Here is a 27,192-nt window from a genome sequence, read left to right as displayed (position 1 = left end):
ATCAGCCTCTGTCCCACCTTTGAGGCCATGAAGTTACACAATTAAGTAAGGGAATTAGAGAGAGGGGACGTGTGGAGAGACCCAGAAAGGCACTCACTTTAGTGGTGAGTGGTTGAAGGGGCACTGTCTCCTGGGACACCTTCCTACCATGGGGCAATTGTGAGACTGCGCCAAGAGGATCTCAGCGTCAGAACAGCAATCACATCGCACAAACGGTGAGGTGTCAGCCAGGCCCAGGCTACGTTAAGTGGGCCTGGGAGAGAAATCACTCTCTACTGATTTTTTTGTGTTTCCTTTTTTTATGATTGTTTGGTTTCTTTTTTGAGAGAGGGTGTCACTTTGTCACCTAGGCTGCTACCATCTTGGCTCACTGCAACCTCAACCTCCTGGGTTCAGTGATCCTCCTGCCCCAGCACCACCCCCTCTCCAAGTAGCTGGGACTACAGAAGTGTATCACCACGCCCAGCTAGCTAACTTTTGAATTTTTAGTAGAGATAGGGTTTCGCCATGTTGCCTAGGCTGGTCTTCTGAGCTCAAGCGATCCGCCTACCTTGGCCTCCCAAAGTACTGAGATTACAGGTGTGAGCCACCGTCCCTGGCCTCTACCAATTCCAATATGGGGAAACCCACTAAGGATGCTGATGACAGCCCAGAAAATATCCTTAGTCAAGTATGAACTCAGTTCGCTACTGAAAGAGCATTTAAGAGAAATGACATCTCTTCTCTGAAAGCTGTTTAAGCCCAGTAACAGGACACATAGTGAAAAAGGAAAGGAAGATGCCCAGACGAGGTGGGTGTTTTAGTTGTTTGTTTGTTTTTTTTTGGTGGCGGGGGGTGGCGTTTTAAACTTGGGGGCTTGGAGGGGCTGAGGTCAAAGGGCAGCGGGTCTTTCACTGGCTAGAAAGGGAATAGAATGGCTGAAGAAAAACCATATCTGGATAAAGTTGAAGTTCACTGAGCCTGACCTAAGACTACTGGGAGAAAGTTAATTTCCAGCACTCATTTTACCAAACCTATGTAACCCTGATCAGGGATCCCCAAGTTAGCTCCAGAGCTGGAATAGACAGGGCAAAGGGACTGAGTCTCCAACCCTGAGCAGTGGCCAGGCACTCAACATGACAAGCTGGAAGAGCCTGAAGAATGAGCTCTCAGAGGAGAAAGAAGGGAAAGAGCCTCCACGACTCCTCCAGACGCTCAGTCCAGGGCCACCAGGGTCAGCCACCCTCCCTGCTGTCTCTATCTGTGGCCCTGCCACCAGTCACTCAACCTGACTTTTTGATCTGTTGTAAGAGCAGCAGCTGTACCCCAATGGCACAGCAAAGCAAATCCTCCTATAGGCACCATGCAAGGCCAGCACAGGCAGCTCAGTGCAGGCAACAGACTCCAGTGCAGGTCCACAGGGGCTCCCTGGGGAAGCGCCTGTCTGCGGGATGGGGGGGTCGGGGGACTGAATTGGAAGCCAAAGGAAGAGGGCAGTTGGGAGCAGGAGCCCCGAGCCCTTTTCAGAATAGGGCAAAGGTACTCAAAACTTCTGACTCTGAGGAAGAGGGACAAGACCTCCCTTCACTGCGGAAGTATCCCAGGACTTAAGCCATGGGAAGGATTCACCACCTTGAAGTCAGAAGTGAAATGAACTGTATGGTGTCCAGTGAAGGAGGATGCCTCCAGAGCAGAAGGAAATGGAGGGGTGGGGGTGTCGGCAGGAATGAAAAACAGGAGAATAAAAAAAAAAAAGAAAGCCACCTCCACCTCCACCCCCACCCTCTTGCTGCTGTAACTTGGAGGATAATGAACGGCTGTGCCTAAGAGGATATGGAAACCTAAAAAGCTCTGCACCAGAGCTTGCATCCAACCCAGGCCCAGTCCAAAGCCCAGGGGATGGGGCAGGCCCCAGAACTCACCAGGTGCTGCATGCGCACAGCCTCCAGAGGATAGTCCCCTTTGGCTGTTTCTCCAGACAGCATGATGCAGTCGGCTCCATCCAGAACTGCATTGGCCACATCACTGCCTTCAGCCCGGGTGGGGCGGGGCTTCTTGATCATGCTCTCCAGCATCTGGGAGGAACAGAGCATTAGTGAGATGTGGCTTGGGCTGTTTTCAGAGACAAATGACAGCATGCTGATCCTCTGGATAGTGAGTAGGTGCACAGAGCATGGCTTTGTGTAGGTGCATGGGGGAAGGGGATTATCTGTGTGTTACATGGGACAATTCCATGGGAAAAGATCAGACAGCCTCCAGAGCTTTCCCATACACACATGTGAGTGTGCCCAGGAGAATGTGGGGAAGGGTGGTCACATGCCTGAGTAGCACAGATGACAGGCTTCCCAGCTCGGTTGCACCGCCCAATCATCATCTTCTGAGCAAGGAAGACCTTCTCCGCAGGAATCTCAATGCCTAGATCACCACGAGCCACCATGATCCCATCACTGGCCTCCAGGATTTCATCAAACCTGATGGACAAAGTTGGGGGGAGAGAGGTTATACAGACAGGGGCCACAAGTATGCCGGTAGACAAGAAGTTTCCCTGGGATTCCCTAACTTAGATGTCCTCGTACCAGGACAGACATCCATGACATCATCATGGATGCACACAGATGGCAAGGCAGTCCAGCTACCCTAGTCCCCCAGAGCGGGCCAACAATTCTGCCTGCTGGGCTTCAACACCAATATGGATGCTTCACTGACAGAAGAAATGGGAGAGGGCAAATCCAAATGGGCTCATTCCCAAGGTCTTCTCTCCAAATCCCATGCATGTTAGGTGTCTCTCTAGGGCCTCCATTCTCCAATCAGCACTTCAAGACAGGGAACCCAAGGCCTGCTGACTGCTTCCACCACAAAGACCCATGGCCTTATCTAGTCAAGGACACTTGAAGACTGCCCTGTGAGGTGGCCCACTCCAACCTGCTGAAGGCAAGAGGGAATGTGGCTTTGCCTGGCCTAGCGCCAAGTTCAGCTTATCAGGATGGCAAAGGGGAGGGCCCCAAATTGCCTGGTACAGAGGATATCTACACAAAGCTAAGACGGTAAGGCCACAACAGTGGGTGCAGAGGGTTGTTCCCCCACCCTCCCCAAACACACTCCTAATCCACAAGCGTAGGTCTAGCATCTTAGTAGTGCTAAGTTGTATTCCTAGCAGGATGCCAAAAATGGTGGCCATGCCCACTGGGCTCTACGTCGTGAGCACTGTGGAGCGGGTAAGCTAAGTTGAGGCAATCTGACCCTGGAGAAGAACCACACATCTTACTCTGAGAGTGGAATGGACCATACCAGAGTTAGCATGATCACTGAGCCAGCTGCGTTCTAAGTGAAGACCAGGAGGCCATAAGTTTTAGCATGGACACCAGCCCCTGAAATTCCACATGGCTCCCCAGGAAGGGCCAAAACGAGCCCCTTCTTAAGTGTCTGCTGTCATCTTTCCCCCTGGTCCCCACATTCCAGGAAACACTGGTAGTGTTTCTGATCAGGAACAGAGCATCATGGCCCCCGGTACTATGAGCAGTGACCCTGTTCTCTCAAATATTGGTCCCCAGGCCCAGGGAACAATGTCAAGCTGCCAGCATCTCAATTACCTAGGAAGCTTTTTAAAAACAAAACAAAACAAAACAAAAAAACAAAACCCACACACACACAATGCCTTCTACTCTACTAAGATATTGTGATTCAGCAGGTTTGGAACAGGTTTGGGAGTCTACATTCTGATGGGCTAGGGGACTGGGAATCAGATATTCACAGGATACACCATGCCCTTTAGAGAGCTGCGCTGGGACTGGAGCAGGGACAATGAGGACTTGCCTCCGAACCCCCTCATGATTCTCGATTTTGCTGATTATCTTGATGTTCTTTCCCTTCTCTCCCAGGACCTTCCTAACTTCATGGACATCAGCTGCCTTGCGGATGAACGACGCAAACACCATATCGACATCCTGCTCGACCCCAAACTTCAGATCCTGGATGTCCTTTTCCGACACAGCAGGCAAGTCCACAGCAGCCCCAGGAAGGTTCACACCCTTCTTGCTGCCCAAGGAGCCACCATTTTCCACCTCCGTCACCAGGAAGTCAGCACCTGTGTTTTGAAAAGGGGTAAGCAGGGGAGGCAGAGCACCGAGGGCACAGCTCAACAGGAAGCAGGCACCTCTCCCCCAAGTACAGTGAGCTGGGAAGTGGTGCATTATGGGTGCTGGAGCTGTTTTACCAGAGTTGAAACCCTACTACAACTAACTGTGTAATCCTAGGCAAGCCATTTAACCTCTCTGTACCTCACTTTCCACACCCATAAAAAAGGAGAATTAAGATTGTTTTGACTTTGGGAGGCCGAGGCAGGCAGATCACTTGAGGTCAGGAGTTTGAGACCAGCCTGGCCAACATGGTGAAACCCCGTCTCTACTAAAAATACAAAAAAACTATCCAGGCGTGGTGGCGGGTGCCTGTAAACCCAGCTACTCGGGAGGCTGAGGTAGGAGAATCGCTAGAACCCTGGGGGCAGAGGTTGCAGTGAGCCAAGATCGTGCCACTGCACTCCAGCCTGGGCAACAGAGCGAGACTCTGTCTCAAAAAAGAAATATATGTGTGTGTATATATATGTTCCTATGTTCTCCGGAACCAGAAGAATGTAACTATGCTGGATTAAAGCCTGTCTTTGAGGATAAATGAGTTATAAAAGGGATTCCTGAGAACACACAGACTCAATCTCACTGCCAGGCAACCAACCTTCCCATCTTCCTTGTGTCAAGGAACTTTAGAGACAAAAGATGGGTTTTAGACAATTGGATTCCAACTCCCATACGTACCTTTCTGCTTCACCTGGAGAGAAATAAGCCCATCATCCACGTAGATCTTGCTGCCCACTTCCACCACCTTGCAGATGTTCTTGTAGTCCAGCCATAAGATGTTCTCGTCACACTTTTCCATGTAGGCGTTATCCAGCGTGATTTTGAGAGTGGCTCCCTTCTTCAGCTCCACCTCTGCAGTGCCGCTCTAGGGAGTAAGCGAGAGAGTAAGCCAGAGTCCAAACTGGAGACACCAGTAGCAGCATCACCGCAGAAGCAATGGAAAAGCTCTTTCCTCCAGGGAACAATGCTCAAGTCACCGCTAAAAATAATACAGTTTTTTGCTCTTATTCTCTAACTCAGTACACTTCACAGAAATAATCTAAGAAAATACAATATAATGTTTCAGTTATGCTACTTAATGATGGGGAAAAAGATACAAAGAGATGGTTCCCCAAGTTAGAAAGCCTCAAGTTTAGGTTTTTGGGGTAAAAAAAGGGTTCCTCTGTGGTACCATTTCCTAGCAAAGTAAATCAAATCAACATTGTTTACAGTGATGAATAAATCCTCATTTGTAGACCTCAACTCCTCTGCAGTCCTTCATAGTGCTGGGATGAAACACGGCATCTCAACGCTTTGGAGGACATGTCTCTGGGGCATATTGCCTACTGAGTCTTTCCCTCGCTCTCCACAGAATACTCACGCCCTTGATGAGCCCAGTTCGGATCTCAGGTCCTTTAGTGTCCAGAGCCACAGCAACGGGCCGGTAGAGGATGGGGTCAGAAGCAAAGCTTTCCGTGGCTGTGCGCACATTCTTGATGGTCTCCGCGTGGTACTGGGGAAAAAGAAGGAAGATGACAAGTGTGCTCCCACACTAGGATCCAGCTCAATTTCCCTGCCCAGGAGCCAAAGCTGATCACTCAGGAAAGGCCTGTGGATGTCTGAGAGCTCTATCTCCATCCTCAGAACGATCCATGCACTGAGAACTCCTCTACCTGCTTAATCCAATCTCCTCAGCCTCCACCCACTTCTACTACAGCAGTAATTCACCCTAAGGGCAAATCTTTGAAACGTTGGTGGCAAATTTCAGAATATTGCCACGAAAACCCATTAAGGTATGGGTGCAAACATGTCTCATCATAAAAGCAGCTGTGTCCCCAGGGCTGTTCTTTTTTCCCTAAGACTCATCAAATACCCTCAGCAAATAAAGCTGATAAACAGGGCAAAAAGCCTAGAACTTGTGTTTGGATAAGGCTGATCTGGCAATCAATGTCACATTCTGATATATGTGGTAATGCTGAGAGCTTTTCCTCTATTGATTCCAACTACAACGCAAACTTGAAGTTATTGACTTAAGCTAACAGTGGCCCAAGCTAAACAACTCATTGCTAAGGTCACACAGACCTGATTTTCTCAATCACTTTTTTTTGGGGGGAATACAGTCTCACTGTGCCGCCCAGGCTGGAGTGCAATGGCACAATCTCAGCTCACTGCAAGCTCCGCCTCCCAGGTTCACACCATTCTCCTGCCTCAGTCTGGGACTGCAGGCGCCCACCAGCAGGCCTGGCTAATTTTTTGGATTTTTAGTAGGGACTGGGTTTCACCATGTTATCCAGGATGGTCTCGATCTCCTGACCTCGTGATCCGCCCACCTTGGCCTCCCAAAAGTGCTGGGATTACAGGGGTGAGCCACTGCGCCCAGCCTCAATCACTTTCTAGATTCTGACTGGAGACGGGGAAAGGTGGTCATATGCCTTTCTCTAAATGAACTGCCCTTTATTATTCCTTGCTTGCAACAAATCTGTGCTTCAATCTTTTTTCTTAAGCCTTTCCTCCTTTCCATTTACCATTTTGTTTGTTTAAAAGAGGGACTCAGGCTAAGCACAGTGGCTCATGCCTGTAAACCAAACACTTTGGGAGGCTAAGGTGGGAGGACAGCTTGGGCCCAGGAGTTTGAGAAGAGCCTGGGCAACATGGCGAAACCCCATCTCTACAAAAAACACAAAAATTAACTGTGCATGATGGTGGGTGCATGGGGTCCCAGCTACTTGTGAGGCTGAGGTGGGAGGATCACTTATGTCTAGGAGGTCAAGGCTACAGTGAGCCATGATCATACCACTGCACTCTGGCCTGGATACCCTACTATCCAAAGCAACACCCTATCTCAAGAAAAAAGATTAAAAAAAAAAAAAAAAAAAAGATGCAGAGCCAAGATGTCGAAAGAGCTCTAAGACAGCATGATCAATATGATATTGCTGATAACAAGGGCACCTAATTCAGCACTTTCTGGGCCTTGTCCTTTAACCCCCACTGTCCAGGAAAGCGGCACCTGCAAGTAAGCCTGCCTGTTATTCACAGGATGCTGGAGGGAGCTGGAGCCAGAGCTTAGCCTCTAAAGACAATGTTGCCTAAAGCGTGTATCTGAAAATCTTCAGCTTCTTATTCAGGCATACTCCCTAATGAGGGACCGTTGGCTTGTTTGTTTTTTATAGGGTTCCTTATAAATTATCATATTTTCTTGCTTACTGGCTTGTAACAGAAATAGAACAAAATAGAATTGAATAGAGGCTGGGTGCGGTGGCTCACGCCTGTAATCCCAACACTTCGGGAGGCCGAGGCGGGCGGATCATGACATCAAGAGATCAAGACCATCCAGGCCAATATGGTGAAACCCCATCTTGACTTAAAATACAAAAATTAGCTGGGAATGGTGGCGCGCACCTGTAGACCCAGCTACTCGGGAGGCTGAGGCAAGAGAACCACTTGAACCTAGGAGACAGAAGTTGCAGTGAGCCGAGATCGTGCCACTGCACTCCAGCCTGGGCGACAAAGGGAGATTCTGTCTCTAAAAAAAATAAAAGAATAGAATAGAAATAGTTGTTTTCGGCCGGGCGCGGTGGCTCAAGCCTGTAATCCCAGCACTTTGGGAGGCCGAGACGGGCGGATCACAAGGTCAGGAGATCGAGACCATCCTGGCTAACACGGTGAAACCTCGTCTCTACTAAAAAATACAAAAAACTAGCCGGGCGAGGTGGCGGGCGCCTGTAGTCCCAGCTACTCCGGAGGCTGAGGCAGGAGAATGGCGTAAACCCGGGAGGCGGAGCTTGCAGTGAGCTGAGATCCGGCCACTGCACTCCAGCCTGAGCGACAGAGCCAGACTCCATCTCAAAAAAAAAAAAAAAAAAGAAAGAAATAGTTGTTTTCTTTTAAGGGGATGTGGTACCTTTCCTTCAGAGTTGATGTGAGCAGTAAAAGAATACATTAAGTATTAGGACAAAGTACATGGTAATTATTTAATAAATGTTACCTATTATTATCATCTTATAATGGTAAGACTCAGGTGGACTGAGTTCCACCATAACTGTGGCTTTGTTGGGATGTTATCATGTGGTAAAGAGTTCCACCCATCAATGCTGTCCTGCAGAAGGCTCTATATTTAGCTACATTTAGGTTGTTTAAAAGTCATCCTTAACTCAGGCCGGGCGCAGTGGCTCACGCCTATAATCCCAGCACTTTGGGAGGCCGAGGTAGGGGGGATCACAAGGTCAGGAGATCGAGACCATCCTGGCTAACACGGTGAAACCCAATCTCTACTAAAAATACAAAAACAAAATTAGCTAGGCGTTGGTGGCAGGCGCCTTTAGTCCCAGCTACTCGGGAGCCTGAGGCAGAGAATGGTGTGAACCCGGGAGGCACAGCTTGCAGTGAGCCGAGATCGTGCCACTGCATTCCAGCCTGGTTGACAGAGTGAGACTCCGTCTTAAAAAAAAAAAAAAGTCAACCTTAACTCTACTTAATCTTAATGTAGAATTTTGTGCTCCTAGAATAAAATCTACTTGGTCATGGATCAAGACATTCCTTTCAATCACTACTGGATTTGGATTATTAAATTTTATTTGTTTTCTGCATCTAAGTGAGACTGGTCTAGCACGCTGTTAGTACCTGCCTGGTTTTGGTACTGTCCTTGTCTGATCTCAGTATCAGAGTATGTTGGTTTCAAAGAACACAGTGGGAAGATTTCTGTATTTCTCTAGGCTCTGGAACAGTTTAACAATGTAACTGAATTTTGAAGGGGAGACAATTCAGCCACTAAAATCATTTGGACTTAAATGTTCTGAGGTGAACCAGATCTTAGCCACTTTTTCAACTTTTTGGCTGGAGTGCAGTGGTGCAATCTCAGTTCACTGCAGCCTCCACCTCCCCAGGTTCTAGCAATTCTCCTGCCTCAGGCTCCTGAGTAGCTGGGACTGCAGGCATGTGCCACCATGCCCCGCCAGTTTTGTATTTTTAGTAGAGACAGGGTTTCACCATGTTGGCCAGGCTGGTCTCGAACTCCTGACCTCAAGTGATCCCTCTTCCTTGGCCTCCCAAAGTGCTGGGATTGCAGGTGTGAGCCCAGCCCACTTTTTCAACTTCTTATGGCCACTGGTCTATTCATATTTTCTATCTTTTTGGCTATTTAATCTTTTCTTGGAAAATAGCCAGTGTCATCTCTCTCTATAGGAATTAAGTTATAAGTCTTTCTTGACTTTTAAAATCTCCAATGTGTAGGAAATATTCCCTTTTCTATTCATACTCTTATTTGTACATCCTTGCATTCTTCACCTGGCTTCCCAGAACTTTCTATTTTACTATTTTTTACCCACAAATAATCAGCTCTTAGCTTAATTTGTCAAATTTATTTTCATTTCATTGAGCTATAATCTTACAAAATTATTTTTCTTCACCCTTTTTAGGGTTTTCCTCCCCTAGTGTTCTGAGTTAAATATTTATTCCATCTACCTTGAGATCTTTGCTTTCTTTTTTTTTTTTTTTTCTTTTTTGAGACGGAGTCTCACTCTGTCACCCAGGCTGGAGTGCAGTGGCCGGATCTCAGCTCACTGCAAGCTCCGCCTCCCGGGTTCACGCCATTCTCCGGCCTCAGCCTCCCGAGTAGCTGGGACTACAGGCGCCTGCCACCTCGCCCGGCTATTTTTGTATTTCTTAATAGAGACGGGGTTTCACTGTGTTAGCCAGGATGGTCTCGATCTCCTGACCTCGTGATCCGCCCGTCTCGGCCTCCCAAAGTGCTGGGATTACAGGCTTGAGCCACCGCGCCCGGCCGAGATCTTTGCTTTCTAAAGTAAGCACACTTTAGTTTTCTTGACTTTGTTCTTAATTTCCATTAAAAAATTTTTATCAGAGAATGTGTCTGTATAATTTCTACTTTATGAAACTTGGGGTTTTTTTTGGTGGCCTAATATATATTTGTAACCATGAGTGTTTCACACAAACATGCATTTTTGGTCTTGGGGATGTAAAACTATATATTATAAACATACCAATTATTAGGTGTATTATTCAAATCTATGTTATATATTATAATCTCTTAGAGCATTTCTGGGAGGTGTACTGAGTCTTCTACTACAGCTGTGGCTTTGTTGGGATGTTACATGGTAAAGAGTTTCATCCATCAATGCTGTCCTGTGGAAGGCTCTACATTTAGGTTGTCTGAAAGTCATTTTTTCTAGGCCAGGCACAGTGGCTCACACCTGTAATCCCAGCACTTTGGGAGGCCAAGGCAGACATATCACTTGAGGTCAGGAATTCGAGATCAGCCTCGCCAACAAGGTGAAACCCCATCTCTACTAAAATACAAAAATTAGCCGGACATGGTAGCAGATGCCTGTAATCTCAGCTACTTAGGAGGCTGAGACAGAAGAATCTCTTGAACCCAGGAGGTGGAGGTTGCAGTGAGCCAAGATCGTGCCACTGCACTCCAGCCTGGGTGACACAGCAAGACTCCCTCTCTAAATAAATAAATAAATAAATCTGGAAAACACGGCATATGGAACCACATGTTCAGCAAGAATGCATCTTGCCCATGTGAACTGCCAAAAGTGAGGGCTGAAGACTAGTTGCCAAAGCTGTCAAAAGAGAGCTGGGCGTGCGGCTCACGCCTGTAATCCCAGTACTTTGGGAGGCCAAGGCAGTTGGATCACCCGAGGTCACGAGTTCAAGACCAGCCTGGCCAACATGGCGAAACCCTGTCTCTACTATTTAAAAATTAGCTGGGCATGGTGGCACAGGTCTGTAATCCCAGCTATTCAGGAGGCTGAAGCATGAGAATTGCTTGAACCTGGGAGGCAGAGGTTGTGGTGAGCCGAGATCGTGCCAGTGCACTCCAGCCTGGGCAACAGAGCAAGACTCTGTCTCAAAAAAAGAAAGCTGTTAAAAGATCAGATGCAGACATTTGATGTTCCTCTGTCAGAGTGAGAGGGAAGACAGTAATCTCAACGTTCTGCTCAGAAGAGCATTTAAAATAGTCAGAAACTAGAAAAGTACATCCCAGCCCCTAGTCAAAGGTGCATATGAAACAACAGCCCTGACAAACGGTAAGGTTGAAACTGTTTATGTTACATTATACGAATTAGAATAACTTCAAATCAGTTTCCAAATTGAGCCCAGAGACAACCTCATCTTAGTCTAAAACTTCAAAATAAACCCACAAGAGGGACATCTTTAAAAAATTAAATAATTAATTAAAAAAAAAATCTTAATTATAATCTGGGAGTAGGAGTGAAAGCAGAGATAATCTCCAAAAAGCCTCTTAAAGTTTAAAAAACCAAAATCGGAGCCAGCTCTCATCCATCAGGTGCAGCAGATATCACTCCCCCTTGCCATGTAAGAGCTATGTGGTGTTATTTTACTGGATGAAGGAACCACAAAGCCTACTTAAAGGTCAACTTCTTAAAAATCTATTTCTGCTCCTTTCCCCGAACGCAGGAGCCCACGGCAGACTACAGCAGCAGGGATCAACAGTGAACAGACCTCCACCATTGTCTTCAGCTCTCTCTCTTTAAGCTAAGCTAACACGTGTAGTAATTCTCGGTGACTCCTGCTAAGGACCCCTTGCTTTTGGAAAACTACAGAATTTTCCAAAAGGTACAGGGACATGTCTTAACCTGCGTGGTATGCCTGCTGGACTTGGTCAGGTCCCCATGACATTTAGGGGCCAGCCACTAGCCAGGCCATAGGCTGTTTATGAACACAGGTTAGGGAACCTATGATGAAGAGTCTCAAGTTTCCCAAAAGGAGGAATTCACTCTTGGACTGCATTTCCTGAGGCTTTATTTTTAGTCCAAACTTAATACCAACTTCCAAATGCCAGAGGGCAACCTCTATAAGGCACTTGGCCTTACAGGGTAGCATTTTCTTTACTCTCAACAGGAAATACAGAAGCCAAGACAGGGACAAAGTCTGCCTCTTCTGTGATTCCTCTTATCAATGCCATTACGAAATCCCATGATCTATGGGAAATCTATGGTTAAGTCTGAAGGTTTTAAAAAGGCACAATCCCAGGCTGGGGGTAGTAGCTCACTCCTCTAATTCCAACATTTGAGAGAATCACTTGAGCCCAGGAGTTTGAGACCAGCCTAGGCAATGTAGTGAGACCTCATTTACACAAAAATTTTTTTTTAAATTAGCCAGGTACGGTGGTGGATGCCTGTATTACCAGTTACGTGGGAGGCTGAGGCAAGAGGATCACATGAACCTGGGAGGTCAAGGATCCAGTGAGCCATGATCATACCACTGTACTCCAGCCTGGATGACAGAGCAAAATTTTGTCTTATAAAATAAAAAAATAAATAAGTCATGGTACCTCAGGGAACCCCAAACTCCTCAGAATGGGTTTATTCTAAATCTGGCAACAGAAGCAGGAATGGAGCCATCCTGACAGCTGCTACCTGGCTCCTGGGCAAGGCCTCTGTCCATAGGTAAAGCCAGGTAATAAAGAGCCCATCACAAATACAGTCCTACTAGGCTCCTGAGGAAGAGTGCTAACTGGTGTTATTTTAATGTACAGAACTCCTGGGAAGGCACAGGCTGGGAATATAGTGCTGAGGAAGAGGGGTATTATACGCCAGCGAGTGCTTGTGCATTAGGCTCAGTCATTCAAAACTTAGAATAATGGAAACTCTTCTCATGGACCTGCCCAGTTATTTTGGTTATAAGATAGGCCAGAATCGATCTGCTAGATGGTTTACCATGGCAATACAAGCTGTAGCAGAAACCCGGGGACAGGAGAGTCAAGCGCTGTGGCCAGGACATCTAAGGCTTAGAGGGTTTTCCAGGAGAACCTTTCCATATCTTCCTTTGTGAAAGCTAACGGTAGGAGAGGTGTGTGAGAGAAACATGGCCAGCGACAAAAGGGGTCTTCTTTGCTAAAAGAGACTTAGCCAGTTTCTTCGCCAGGACAAGAGGGAAGGAGAGTAGGGATGGGCTAGTAAAGACAAACTTCACACTGGCTGTGAAACTCAGACTCATCCCTGCCTAATCCGTTGTGGCTAAATGAACACTGCACCCCCTCCCTGTTTCCTACAGGCCATCACAATGGCCACAGGGTCCAGCTACAGCTCACCTCATGAGTTCCATGAGAGAAGTTCAGACGAGCCACATTCATTCCAGACTTAATCATCTCCTTCAACGTCTCCACTGATCGGGAAGCTGGGCCTATTAGGAAAAGTTTTAAAGCCACAAGTATTAATTATTCAAAAAAGGAAAAACATTTAAGTTTGCTTAAGTTTAAAGAATTTTTTTTCCCTGAAAACTTTTCCTCTCCCAAATAGCTCAAAAGTCTTTAAAAAGTGTATGGAAGGCTACCACCGTGCCAGCTTACTTTTTTGATTTACTGGGACACTTCGACCATTTCCTTCAAATTCTGCAGGCTCCCACTGTATCAGAAAAGCCTAGGTTAAGATTTGGCCAGCCTTCTCCGCCCTCACTGAAACCCAGCCAGATGTCCAACCACAGAATCTTGGTTGCACAGAACATATTAAAAAGATCTTTCCTGGGTCTGTAAGTTGCTCCTACAAAGACCTGCTAAGGAAAACACCCTCTAAATTTTGCCTATAGCATAAAACCTAAAGCATATGGATTCTTTTTGCAACAAATTGTTTTTTATTATAAACTGGTAATTTATAATTTGGGTTACAAAGTTATGTAATCCAATACATACAGTTTGGATACAATGTGGAATAATTAAATCAGGTTAGTTAACATATCCATGACTTCAAGTACTTAACATTTTTGTGGTGAGAACATTTGAAATTTACTCTTAGCAATGTTTTTTTCTTTTTTCTTTCTTTCTTTTTTTTTGAGACAGAGTTTCATTCTTGTTGCCAAGGCTGGAGTGCAATGGTCAGGTCTCGGTTCACTGCAACCTCCACCTCCCAGGTTCAAGCGATTCTCCTGCCTCAGCCTCACAAGTAGCTGGGATTATAGACACCTGCCACCACGCCCGGCTATTTTTTTTTATTTTTAGTAGAGATGGGATTTCACTATGTTGGCCAGGCTGGTTCTCCTGACCTCAGGTGATCCGCCCACCTCAGCCTCCCAAAGTGCCGGGATTACAGGCATGTGCCACCACACCCAGACAATTTTTTTTTTTCCTAAGACAGGATCTCGCTCTGTTTCCCAGACTGGAGTGCAGTGGTGTGATCATGACTCACTGCAACTTCAATCTCCTGGACTCAGGTGATCTTTTTCTCAGCCTCCCATGTAGTCAGAACTACAGGTGCATGCCACCATGCCCAGCTAATTTTTTTTTTTCTTTTGTTTTTACTTTTTGGAGAGATAGGGTCTAAGTTGCTCAGGCTGGTCTCAAATTTCTAGCCTCAGACAATCCTCCCACCTTGGCCTCCCAAAGTGCTGGGAGCCACCATACCTGGCCATCTTAGCAATTTTGAAATGTCTAATACTCTCTTATTAACTGTATTTGCCATCCTGTGCACATACTAATTCTTTACTGCAACTTCCTATGACCTGAGTCCTTTTATAAGAATCTGTGTAGCATCCCATGTAGCACCTAGGTTTGTTAGGACATTTAGTTAAGTCTTTTCAGGAGAGAAAGGGTCACTTTCCATGAAGCCCTTTTTTTGGGAAAGGGGCACACCCACTCACCAATGGTACAGATGATGCCAGTGTTCCGGGCTGTGATGGGTGGTGAGTCAATGTCCAGGCGGCACATGTGCTCCAGGAATGTGTCAGCCATGGCTGCGTGCAGCTGCTGGGTCTGAATGAAGGCAGTCCCGGCTTCACTATGGGGCTTCGACATGGCTGCTGAGGTCCTGGGTCCAGACAAATTGAAAGAGAGTGGTAAGACTGAGAAGTGGTTAATATACCATTTATCACAGGAGGGTGTCTCCTGCTTATACATTAACTCAATAAGCACACTTTGTACACAAGCCACAGGGAAGCCAGACATGCTGTGGTTATGTGGTTGCTCCTCATGTTAGACAAAGGGTTCACAAGATGGTGAACAATGGAAATGGACCTTACTGAACAAGTTAAAACCTCCCACCTACTGCTGACAGTCCCAAGCACCCACAGTAAGCAGGTCTCTCTTACACTAGGCTGACATCTACTTAGACAGCTTTCCCACCACCCTATCTATAAATAACATCATTTAACATGCAATGAAGGAGCTTCCAACGAAGGAAGTTATAACCAATCTTCCAGTGATACAAACAACTAACTCCTAGCTTAGTGCCTAGATAAGCCTAGATCTCTGTATGTCAAGTTGTCACAAAGCTACAAATAGCTGCTTTGTCGTGGGGCACCCACATTGCCTCTTTACAATCCTCACCCAACCCAAAGTCATTCCCCTGAATGCAAAAGCTTCCATCCTAGGAGGCTAAACCTAAAACCACATCTACTGTTGGCCAGAAGGACGTTAGGACACGTAAAGCAATTTGCAATTTGCAAAGCAAGGATAACATAAGGGCACTGGTATAATTCTAAAATTATCACAACTACATTAACAGGATAGCTGCAACATAGAGAAATTAAAGTTGCTGGTCAAATCTTTTCCCCAAAAGATTTTTGATACACATCCTGTTTTCTTTTCTAAGCCTGACAAGTATACCACCACTCTGTAACACAGACCATCAGTTCCAGGTAATTAACTAGCCCAGGTCACAATCCTGACAATGGCCCTGACCTTTGCTTTCTTCATTAATGACTTACAACTAAACTGGCTCAGCCTCTTAGTTAGCTGATTAGAGACAAAGGCTCAGGAGAAGCTTCCAGGCAGTGTTTGAAGAACTATCAGGTAAGGATGTAAACCAGAAGCTTGCTACATTTCTCATCAGAAAGTTGTTTCCTTGAGTTCTCAGACCAAGGGCTACTCTTTCTAAAACGCTTTAGCCTAAATGCTTCAGCCAAGCAAGGCTCAGAAACAAGTCCCTCTTTAGCCCTTCCCCATCTCTTCCTAAATCTCAAAGTTCCAAATCAAGGCATCTCACACATATGACCCTTACTCCTTTACCCTGTTTCATCCCTGACTTTGTGGGCTCTCTGGGTGGCTCCAGCAGAGTATGCATCTAAACCCATCTCTGCCATCTCCAAAGAAGGCCTGTTAAGGTCCAAAGAGCTCTGAAGGCAATAGTGAACAGTCTGTCGGCTATGGAAAACTGATGGCCACAAGTCCTCAACCACAGATTCTAAAACTTTTAAAATGGGGAAATAAGATACCAACTAACTATTCAACGTGGCAAATCCATTCTTCATTTCAACTGTATTTCCTAAGCCTCTAATATCTACTATGTATCCTCTCTTCCAGGACCTATATGGTTTTGTATTTCCTAGCACCTAGTAAGTGGAAGCATTCTAGTGTTTGTTAAATGACCTTTCAGTCTCTCTGAATGCCTCTTTGTCAGAATCAAAGTTATGCCTCTGCTCCCCTGTCCCTAAATCTGAGAAACTTCTGCATTACTGACAGGAAAGCCTGGGGCGCCCTGGTCCCTCTCCCTACACTCATGGTTAAGGGGGGGCTCGCATACCTTCAGAGCTCCCAGCTGGGCTTAGGGAAGTCTGGCTGTTAAGGGAACATTACTGAAAGATGGCACAGCAGGCCAGGTGGAACACAAAGGTCTTGCTGTGGCCTCCAATGGGCCTACAATCTGGGGACTACATTGTGAACAAAATAAGATCTGAATAAGTGGGTCAGAGTAACTAATTCCACTCTTTTTAAAAACCATCAGCTGGCTCTTCTTAGACCTGAGATATCAGGGTCTTCTTGTAAAGACCTGGCTGGGGCCACTGAATATCAGGTCATACCTTTGGTTCTCTGGGCTTGGGCTTCCGGTGACATAATGCTCTCCTTTTGGCTCAGGTTGGCTCCTTGGCCTCACTTGCAAAGACCGCTCAGAGCTGAATAAAGTGTGCCCTGGAGAGCTGTACAAGGATTAAGGTAAAAGCTGAGTGTAACTAAAGCTCTTTGGGGTAATGGAAAAATTACCTTAATAACCAGGTATCCAGGTGGCAGCTGCTCTACAGATTCAGCTGTTATGTCTCTTTAAACACGTGATTTACTAACATTCCACTATTCTATACAAGAACCTGGTCCCTCCCCTTTTGGGAGTGGGGAAGGGACACCAAATTAAACATACCTAAAAGACCTGGGAGGATATATACTGAAATTTTAATAGGATGTCATTGGGGTGGTAGGATTACAACAACAACAACAAAAATTCCTCTTTATTAACAAATTTACTGATATAAAATAAAAATACTTTTATAGTAAGAAATTATGTATACCTTTCTTGGAAATATTTATATGCATCCTATAAAATTGTTGGGAGGAAGTAAATGAAATGTGAAGATACCAATTCATTAATCGGTTGCTGCTCTATGCACTTCAAGAATAATCTGCTTTTAAAAGGTAGCAAAGATACATGTCTCAAAAAAAAAAAACCAAACAAACATGTCTTAGGCCCTACATCACAAATGTATTATAGGAGAGTTTCAATGGCTTAAAGTGGTCAACCTTAATATAGTCAGAACCTCAAAGCAAAAAAAAAAAAAAAGTCCATAGGATAATCCCATGCCTCAAATCTGTTAGTTACATGCCCAAATCCAGCAAACTAGTCTGTTCTCAAGCTTTACAGTAAAAGCTTTGTGACAATGTTCTGGTACAGAAGGGCTGCCTCCAAGTCCAGAAGATGCCATTAGCAGATAAAATTATATTGGCCTCAAACACAAACCCTATTTCAACTATCTCAAATTAAATCTGATGCCTACAAGCTCTAATTTTTTGCCAATAAGTACAAGAATGACAAATGAAAATTTCTATAGTGGATTTACACACTAGCAGTCAAAAAAAAAAGCTTGCCTGTCAGCAAGTTCATTCAGACTTCAGATCTCATGCATCCTTAATTCTCTCTTTGAGCCAGAGACCCCATACCTCAAGCCCAGGTCTTTCCTCAGGCTCTGACCTGAAGCCTCCCTTGCAGGGAGGGCCAGAGCTCTCCTGCTTTCTCCAAAATCCTCTTCCCAGCACAAGCTGCCCACACCACCAACCACCTACTTAGAGTTGTATGTAAAACACTCACTGGACTCTCCCTTGGCTCCAGGAAAGCAGCCCAGTCTTGGTTTCTCAGGGCGGGCTTCTGGGAAAGACTCCTCTCCCTCATGCCAGTTGCCCGGACAGTGCCTGCCAGGACATGTGGCCCCACCCATGCCAGTCTGACTCACTACTGCATCCTCCTCCTAGGAAGGCACAGACATGCAGAGCCAACCTCCAGCCAGCAGTGGAAGCCTGGCGTATCCACTGATAGCAGCACACACAGTGCCCAGGTCCAGGAGCCTTATTCTTGAGCCCGAGCCCCTGCAGTAAGATCTTCCTCAGAGCCATGTCTCCTCTGTGAGAAAGGAGACACCATCTCTAAGAGGCCCTAGTCTGGAGTTACAGGTTGGAACAGGCACAATCACAGCTCAGCTCCAGGTGCCCTATTCTCCCTTTCCTTTCTCATCTCAGACAGTTCCTGGCTCTTTGTATTAGTTTCCTTTGTGTCAGACACAATTTTTCGGCCATTCTTCAGAAACCAGGAGACAAAAATCATAAAAAATACCCAACACTCCCCACTCCAACCTTTTTTTTTTTTTGAGACAGGCTTTCACTCTGTCACTCAGGCTGGAGTGCAGTGGTATGATTATATTATATTACATTACATTATATATTATAGCTCACTGCACCCTCAAAACGATCCTCCAGCCTCAGCACCCCGAGTAGCTGGGACTACAGGCACGAACCACACCCAGCTCCCATGCTCCACTTCTTAGGGCCAGGACTGTTGTTGGGTTGCGCTGGGAAAGATTCACGCTTCACTCCACCAATTCTTTCACAAAGGACCAAATCATTCTGCCCTAATAAACCAGCCTGGCCCGTGAGTCTGCATCTGCCTAAGTCATTTTTACTTTGTACCAATTATGCTCCGATACCAACCTCACACAGATCAACTGTAAAATGGTGGCACCTGATGCTCACTTTCTCTCTCCAACGTTGCCAGTAGGTACACAAGATTGCGTTCCTTGCTGTGACGTCAGTTTGCTACCTACATCTTCAAGCCATCATGAAGGCCTTTCAACCCTCAACTCTTCAGAACACCAGCATCCATTAGAAAGTTTGCATCATGATATTCTGGCATTCGGGTCAGCCTGCTCTCTAGCTCTCTTCCTCAACAATGGAAATGGAATTTCTAAGATTTGCCCTAATCAAACTAGGCCAGCAACATGATCAAAATGGGTGATGGGCCAGCAGAACCTAGTAAGGTCTGGAGTAGGCACTGTCCGTCTTCATACACAGTTAAGGATAATGACAATAGCATATTTGCATATAGGTGCAGGATACAGAGGATGAGATATCTTCTAGCTAAGAGACCTGGGTCTGAAGCCCACACTTTAACCCCAGCAGGCGCCACAGCAGAAAGCAGTATGGTGTTACCAAGCTACACAGAACAAAATGAGCCCACTTACAGGTTCTAGTAAAATTCCCTTGCTTTAAAAAAAAAAAAAAAAACACACACAAAACACTTGGCTCTTTTATTTCTTCAGGGCTAAAAGTAAATGACTTGTCAACAGGAACCTAAGGTCCTATTTCCAGCTACAGTGTGGAATAGGGAAGAGCAGCTGATGCTAAACAGGCCTACTTCCCCAAAAGACCACTCAACTTCAGGTGAAGAAGTCCTAAGTCAGAGAACCCTCAGTATCCTCAGATGCCGAATATTTCCTGGCTCTATCCCAGCTGCTCGGTGCAGACAACTGGTTTCAGCCTGAAGGAGGTGGTTTGGGGGAAGTGTTAGTTGCCTTGGGACATGGTGCCTCCTTACTAGGATTAAAAGTAGGGTGGTGTTTCTGGGTATATCCACACTCTAGAACCAGGAATCCTGATTTAGGGTCCTCTTAAGTGCAACTAAGGTGGGTTATGGCCTCAGCAAAGTGAGGCACTGGCTCAGCATTTAATGGAAGGGCTGCCCTGCATTCTAGTTGGGGCAATAAAGGAGGAAAGGCAGTGCCAACTCTCCAAGAGCACTGAACTAGTTAGTATGACTGGTCTTCCTACAATAGCCTTTATAGGTTTGCTTCTATTTTGTTAGGAATTAAAGAAAAAAAAAGTTTTAACATCTGCATCTCTACCACCCAGAACTGACCATTAACACTGAGCCATGGCCGCCTGTGGTGGCTCATGCCTGTAATCCCAACAGTTTGAAAGGCTGAGGTGGGCAGATCACTTGGGACTAGGAGTTCGAGACCAGCCTGGCTAATATGGCGAAACACTGTCACTACTAAACATACAAAAATTAGCCTGGCGCGCACCTGTAATCCCAGCTACTTGGGTGGCTGAGGCACAGAGTTGCTTGAATTCAAGAAGTGCAGATTGCAGTGAACAGAGATCGCACCACCGCACTCCAGCCTGTGCAACAGAGTGAAAAACTCTGTCTCAGAAAAAAAAGGAAAAAAAAAAAAAAACACAAATAAAGGCTGAGCTGTATTTTCTTTACTTTCTTCTTCTTCTTTTTTTTTTTTTTTGTTGAGATGGAGTCTCACTCTGTTGCCCAGGCTGGAGTGCAGTGGCATGACCTCAGCTCACTGCAAGCTCCACCTCCCAGGTTCATGCCATTCTCCTGCCTCAGCCTCCTGAGTAGCTGGAACTACAGGCGCCTGCCACCACGCCTGGCTAATTTTTGTGTGTGTGTGTATTTTTAGTACAGACGGGGTTTCACCGTGTTAGCCAGGATGGTCTCAATCTCCTGACCTCGTGATCCGCCTGCCTCAGCCTCCCAAAGTGCTGGGATTATAGGCGTCAGCCACTGCGCCTGGCCCTTTTTACTTTCTAAAAAAAAAAAAAAAAATTATAATTTTATACAGTTCATTTTTTCCCCATCCCCAAGCTCCTCCAACCCTTTCCACCTCCATCATGAACTCTTTTTTCTATTTTATTTATTTAAATAGAGATGGGAATCTTGTGATGTTGCCCAGGCTGGTCTCGATCTCCTGGCCTCAAGTGATCCTCCTGCATCAGCCTCCCAAAGTGCTGGGATTACAGGCGTGAGCCACTGCACCCAGCCACATCATGCATTTTGACACCCAATCACTGTCATGAACTCTGTATCCTTCCAGTTCACTGAAGTCTATGTACAGTGTATCTATATCTATACTGAAACCCTATAATATTGTGGTTTTCTTAATGCCCTAAGTGGTACACTGTATATATCACTGAGTAACTTGTTTTTCACTCAGCAGCACATTCAAGATCCATCCAGTGGGTATATGGATCTAGCTAATTCATTTGAACTGTTACACTAGTCCACTGTACAACAGACAATTTTATTTATGGACTCCCTTACTGGTGGCCACTCCCCCTCCCCATTAAACTAGTTTTCCTCTATTAATCAATACTTTACTCTTGTAGTACATGTCTCCCTGTACTGTATGAGTTTCTATATATCCAGAAATTGAAGTCTTAGGTCATGGGGTATGTTTATTTCTATTTTTACTAAATATGGCTGATTTGCTCTCCAAAGTGGCTGTATCAATCAACGTTGAGTTGCTGCATTCCACACTTTTTTCCCTTGGTACTGCCAGACTTTTTAAATGTTTGCCCATCTGATGGGTGACATTTGTTTTTCTGCTCATCTAATGTTAATAACCAAAGAGGGATACCGAGATAGTTTCAATGTTTACAACATCTCTATTTCCCTGCTTAATTCAATCAAATCTCCTCTGAAATGGCATGGTGGACACACTGGGTCTTATGTGCCCTGACTGATTCCATTGATGAGTAGTTCTTTTTTATTCATTGCCAAGGGAGACATCAGTTGTTTAAAACTGAAGTAACATGGCTGGGCGCGGTGGCTCATGCCTGTAATCCCAGCACTTTGGGAGGCCAAGACAGGCGGATCACGAGGTCAGCAGACCGAGACCATCCTGGCTAACATGGTGAAACCCAGTCTCTACTAAAAAATACAAAAAAATTAGCCTGGCGTGGTGGTGGGCGCCTATAGTCCCAGCTACTCAGGAGGCTGAGGCAGGAGAATGGCGTGAACCTGGGAGGCGGAGCTTGCAGTGAGCTGAGATCATGCCACTGCACTCTACCCTGGGTTACAGTGCAAGACTCTATCTCAAAAAAATAAAATATGAAGAAACATTATCTGTAAGTAAACTGAAGATGTTTGGAAGGGATAGGACTCCCTTCAGAGAATCTTGACTGCAGTGTTCAGCCAGCAGCTGTGCTGGTCCACAGTCTGAAATGCTAGGACTGGCAACCTCACTGCCCTTGAATAACTGGTCTTGGCATCTCTCCCACCGCAGCCCCAGCCTGCTTCCAAGACTGCTTGCTGGCATGAGGAAAGAGGCTTAGAGCTCCCCAGGAGCTTTGTCTACGGACAGAAGTGGGGGAGGTGAGTCTCAGAGGCCACCGAAGGTACTGCAGCCGACTTGCTCCCTCCTACGTGCAGACAAGCACAAACCACTGCAGGGGCGGGGCTTCGCCGCACTGGGTGGTGGGGGCCCTAAAGCCCCCAACTCCTGAGCTGAGCAGTCATACATACCAAGAGGCCGGAAAGCCCAGCAGATGCTGCACGCCACCCTCCACCACTCACCCAGGCTCACCTTCCCCCAACAGCTTCTTTAACAATGCCCCAAGTATTCAAATTACTCAATTATTCAGTCTGCCCCTTGGTAAAAAAAAATGCAAGCTCCCCAAAAGTAAGGTGGTATCACAAATGGTCTTCATATATCTGGTTGTCTAGCTCTATTCCCATCTGTATCAGAACTGATGCTTAAAGGGACAACTTAAAATCCTTAAGACCTCATACCAAATAAACCAATCTCACAAAGACCCTCGAAGTTGCAATAAAACTCAGCTCACAGGGGCAATGCATTCTTGTGGTATACCAGTTAAATTGGGATTTGACTGTGGGCTTTTGGAGTGATTCAGAAAGAAGGGTAATGTCAAATGAGTCATTTTCCTGTACTCTGGTCTCAGTCTTAGCTCTTGGCCAAGATAACACATCCGGATTTGCCTTCATAAAAGCTGAAGCAGGCCAGGCGTGGTGGCTCATGCCTGTAATCCCAGCACTTTGGGAGGCTCAGGCCAGTGGATCACCTAAGTCAGGAGTTCAAGACCAGGCTGGCTAACATGGTGAAACCCCATCTCTACTAAAAAATACAAAAATATTAGCTGGGCGTGGTGGCAGGTGCCTGTAATTCCAGCTACTTCAGGAGGCTGAGGCAGGAGAATCGCTTGAACCCAGGAGGCGGAGGTTGCAGTGAGCCAAGATCGCACCATTGCACTCCAGACTGAGCAACAAGAGCAAAACTGTCTCAAAAAAAAAAAAAAAAAAACCCTGAAGCTTTAAAATGAACTAAAACCCAAGTAAAGTGAGTTTGTAATGTAAGTGCTGCATTTTTTTCTATCTTCCTGCCCATGGCCATTTCCTCATTTCTTCCATTGCTTCAATATTAAGAAACAAACAGCTTTAAGAAATAAAATGGTTTTTCCTGTGACCCCACATCAGTGTCACAACATTCAAGGCACAGAAGCAACTCCCATAAAGTGCTAGCTGTTTAGAGTCACAGCCACCAAATTTGCTAAGTCACTGGGGGTACAGTTCTTAAAGAGCTAATGATGCTCTTTGCTAAAATATGAATACATTATTTCTAACGCAATGCTTACAATGAAAGCAGCTGTGCTAGACAGGAGACCAACATCCATACATTTTGGCTCAAGTCAGTAACTGAGAAATGAGTTCAAGAACCTTCTTTAAGTCATCATTAATCATGTCCCAGGAGAGGCTGCTGTGCCCGCTACAAAAGGGCCAGGAATGAAGCTGCACAGACTGCATTAGCTGGGCACCGGGCTCTGCCACTCTGCACCTAAGTTCTTAAGGCAGTACAGAGAACCAGGTGACCCGGACCAATCATTTTTCACTTAGTTGAGGCACTTTTTTTTTTTTTTTGAGACGGAATCTAGCTCTGTCGCCCAGGCTGGAGTGCAGTGGCGCGATCTCGGCTCACCGCAAGCTCCGAAGTTGAGGCATTTTTAATTAGGGGAAATGCATGCTTCATTATTTGACTCACTGAAAGGGGAGAAGGGACTTTTTAAGCCTGCAAGAACCACTACGTAGTTTCCCCACTCACCCAGCGAAGATAATTCTCTCAAAAGCAGAATAATTGACAGGTTGAGTCATCTTCCCCACAGAGCCCCACTCCCCCACAGATTTGGTGATGCGTTACATTTCCCTTCCCCACAAGACAGCCCACTCCTGCCCCCACAGCACCTCAGGCCACCAAAGGGCAAATTATTTGCTAACAATGCTGCAGCCGGGGAGTCCTGACCTCTATCTCCTCTGTGGCCTCGGGAGTAGCCACGCCCTCAAGATGGCCAACTGGGGGTTACTGATCCTGGCTCCAATCCTAATCTCACCAGCAGGCAGAGCAAGTCAAGGGCTGGAATGTTCCCCTGTTAAGAGGTATTCCACTTACAGGGGAACACCGAAGGCTTAACTCAGCCCTTCCTTGCCTGCCTTTGTCTAGAGGTCCCAATCTCAGATGATCAAAGAGCATCTGCTCCAAGCAGAGAGTTGGAAAGTTACATTATCAGTGACTTTGTCAATATTAAACCAGATCCCTGGGGGGACTGGTTTCCAGGAGACACGTGGTTAGAGAGCCTGATTCCCCACGATTAGCTGCAGGCGTTTGCGGACAGCAGTAAGATAATGAATCAAGGCCCTTATGCTCAATTCTGGACTAAGTAATTGTGCTCGAAAATAATATATTCATTCACAGGCTTTTCTTCTGGGTATTTCGCCAGAGATTAGACACTTAACTGAGTGTGCAACATCCACGTAGGCATGAATCCTTTCAACCATCATGAGGAAAATGTTACTCCCAGTTTTCCCAGGGGAAACTGAGGTGTAGCGGCTGAACTCCTTCAATCAGTCTCAGGAAATTAATGAGTCAAACCTGATTCTAAAAGCCTTTCTGACAACTTCCCGATGTCTCTCTCCACGTGGACCTTCACTGTCGGCCTCACTTTAAACCCGTACCAGCAAAGGTCCAAGCCCTGGGTCTGGAGTATGCAGATTAAGAAGCCCAGGGATGCCTTTCCATGACTAGTCTTTAAATGACCTTCAGACTGGAAGGTGCTTTCCTGCATCTTCTAATCCAGTGTGCTTGCCACCTGGTGAGACCTTACGAGGCTTCCTGTCCCCCTCCCTCCCACAGCAGGAAGCTCGTGCCCCACTCCCAGCATTACCGGGTATACATTTTAAGATTGTGAGCTCGGTGGGCTATGACTCGTCCAGTCATTCTGGTCTCTAACTCCGACCCCCAAAGAGCCCTTGACCCACACCGTTTGCGTTGAGTGAACGCCACAGATTTCCTGCCCCCTCCGTAACCAGAGCCCACCCCCACCCCACCCCGCGGCCTCCGCGTTCCACAATCAGGGCGCATGTGTTAAAAAAAAAACCTGCTGGATAATTGAGACCACCGAAAAAAAAAAAAAAAGAAAAAAGAAAAAACGAAAAAAAAAAAAAAAAAAAAACGTGCCGGAGAGGCGCGGAGCGGGCGAGGGCCGGCAGGCCCCAGCGAAGCCTGCAGACGTTTCTACGGCCCGTTACGCGGCCCAAGGCCACCGCCCGGTGAAGCGGGGTGGACCCTGGGCGCGGCCGCTACGTGCAGCCCGGCCGCGGCGAGATGGAGCGTGGTCCCTGGTGGCCACCCGGCAAGGGCCGGGAGAGCTCGCGGGTCCCGAGCCATTCCCAGACCCTCGCAAGCCACCCATCTAATCCCGGTCGCATGGGACAGCACCGCGCCGCAGGGGCAGCCGCCCTGCCTCCCGGCAGCGGGGCAGGCCAACGTTACGTAAGCCTCCAGCTGCTCCCGGGCCGCCGCATCCCGCCCGCCGCGCGGGGCGCCCAGCCCAGCCCTCCGCCCGCCCGCCCCGGACACGGGGCCCCAGCACCGCCCGAGCCTGCTGGGAGTTGGGAGGCGGTGATGGAAAAGGGGCGCGGGACCGCGCTCGGAGACCGGAGCAAGTGGGCGGGCGCGACCAGCGCAGAGAGGGAGGGAGGCGACATGCCAGGCGAGGAGGGGGATGCGGGAGAGCGGACGTGACCAGCGAGCAGGGGGAGGGGCGGCAAGAGGGGACTGGGGCGCAGGAAGGGCGGTCGCGCATGAATGGAGCATGGACCCGGGAGGGGAACCAGAACCGAGTTTCAGTAAGTTACACGGAAGCCATTAGAACGAAGGGGCACGCACAGGTTTAAGAGGAGTGGGTGGAAGGACCGGACTTAAGGAGGAAGTGGAACAAACGAGCACGGAACAGAGGGCGCGGAGAAAGGGGAGGCAAGGGTGGAATCAATCACGAGGGACCGAGAGAAGGCAGGCAAGGATGGAGGCGCATTGAGGATTGGGGCAGGAGGATGGGACCAGAATGAGGGGGTAGGGCTGGGACGGGAAAGGAGCCGGCGGACCCGCCTGATCTGGAAGGAACGGCGCTGGGGACTTCTGAGGAGCCGTTCTCCAGTCTCTGAGCTCCACCGCGTCCCACATGCCCCGGATCCTGCGCTGCCCCGCCTGCGTGCCCGGGGCCGGCCGGCGCGCCGGGATTCCGCACTAGCCGGGTGCACGGACCCTTGGTGGGGACAGATGGCGCAGCCTCTTGCACCGCTCACCTCTGGCGCTGACCGACTCGGGCTACGCTGCAAATTGGAAGAGATGTGGATCCCAGGGACGTGCAGCTGCTGTGCGAGTAGCAGGAGCCTCAGCCTCAAGGTTATCCCGCTGCGGGACGCCGCAATCCCTCCGCCGCCCCGCCCTCTGTCCAATCTCGGCTCCCGGCGACCCGGGCCCCGCCCCCTGCGTCTTTGCGGGCGCAGTCACCTTCAGGAGGAAGCGCGGTGGCGGCGGCAGAAAGCGCGGGCAGGTTGCCCTTTCGGGGGGACTAAATTCTGCGGCGGAAGGACACAGATTCAGAGTCACAGTTTAAGGAACCTGACGGCCAATGGGAACGCGGCGGGGCAGCGGAGCCCGCCCCTAGAGCGACTTCCCTCCTAGACCCCTGGGCGCCGGGCCACCTGTTGCCGCCAAGTTGGGCTGCCAG

General features: G+C 47.5%; 1 protein-coding gene across 6 annotated transcripts in view; it reads right to left on the bottom strand.

The window, feature by feature from the left end:
* The window catches only part of PKM (pyruvate kinase M1/2), a 33,102-nt gene extending 6,112 nt beyond the window's left edge, over positions 1 to 26,990 (bottom strand). For 3 of the 6 annotated variants that reach the window (XM_009210535.3, XM_009210536.3, XM_021941809.2), the window contains exons 1-9: positions 24,228 to 24,392; positions 16,866 to 16,982; positions 14,709 to 14,875; positions 13,168 to 13,259; positions 5,470 to 5,601; positions 4,788 to 4,974; positions 3,793 to 4,063; positions 2,300 to 2,450; positions 1,902 to 2,054 (exon numbers count right to left, since the gene is read on the bottom strand). In XM_009210535.3, the coding sequence (XP_009208799.1) occupies positions 1,902 to 2,054; positions 2,300 to 2,450; positions 3,793 to 4,063; positions 4,788 to 4,974; positions 5,470 to 5,601; positions 13,168 to 13,259; positions 14,709 to 14,875; positions 16,866 to 16,982; positions 24,228 to 24,277 (1,320 nt within the window). In that variant the 5' untranslated portion in view covers positions 24,278 to 24,392. Of the gene's footprint in view, positions 1 to 1,901; positions 2,055 to 2,299; positions 2,451 to 3,792; positions 4,064 to 4,787; positions 4,975 to 5,469; positions 5,602 to 13,167; positions 13,260 to 14,708; positions 14,876 to 16,865; positions 16,983 to 24,227; positions 24,393 to 26,764 lie in introns of those variants that run through there. The other 3 variants (XM_009210537.4, XM_003901150.5, XM_009210538.3) reach the window with 3 other exon arrangements.
* Positions 26,991 to 27,192: the final 202 nt, after the last annotated feature.

The sequence above is a fragment of the Papio anubis genome, chromosome 7, assembly GCF_008728515.1.
Source record: "Papio anubis isolate 15944 chromosome 7, Panubis1.0, whole genome shotgun sequence".
NCBI classification, from domain to species: domain Eukaryota; kingdom Metazoa; phylum Chordata; class Mammalia; order Primates; family Cercopithecidae; genus Papio; species Papio anubis.
This window is presented reverse-complemented; position numbering and strand designations above follow the sequence as displayed.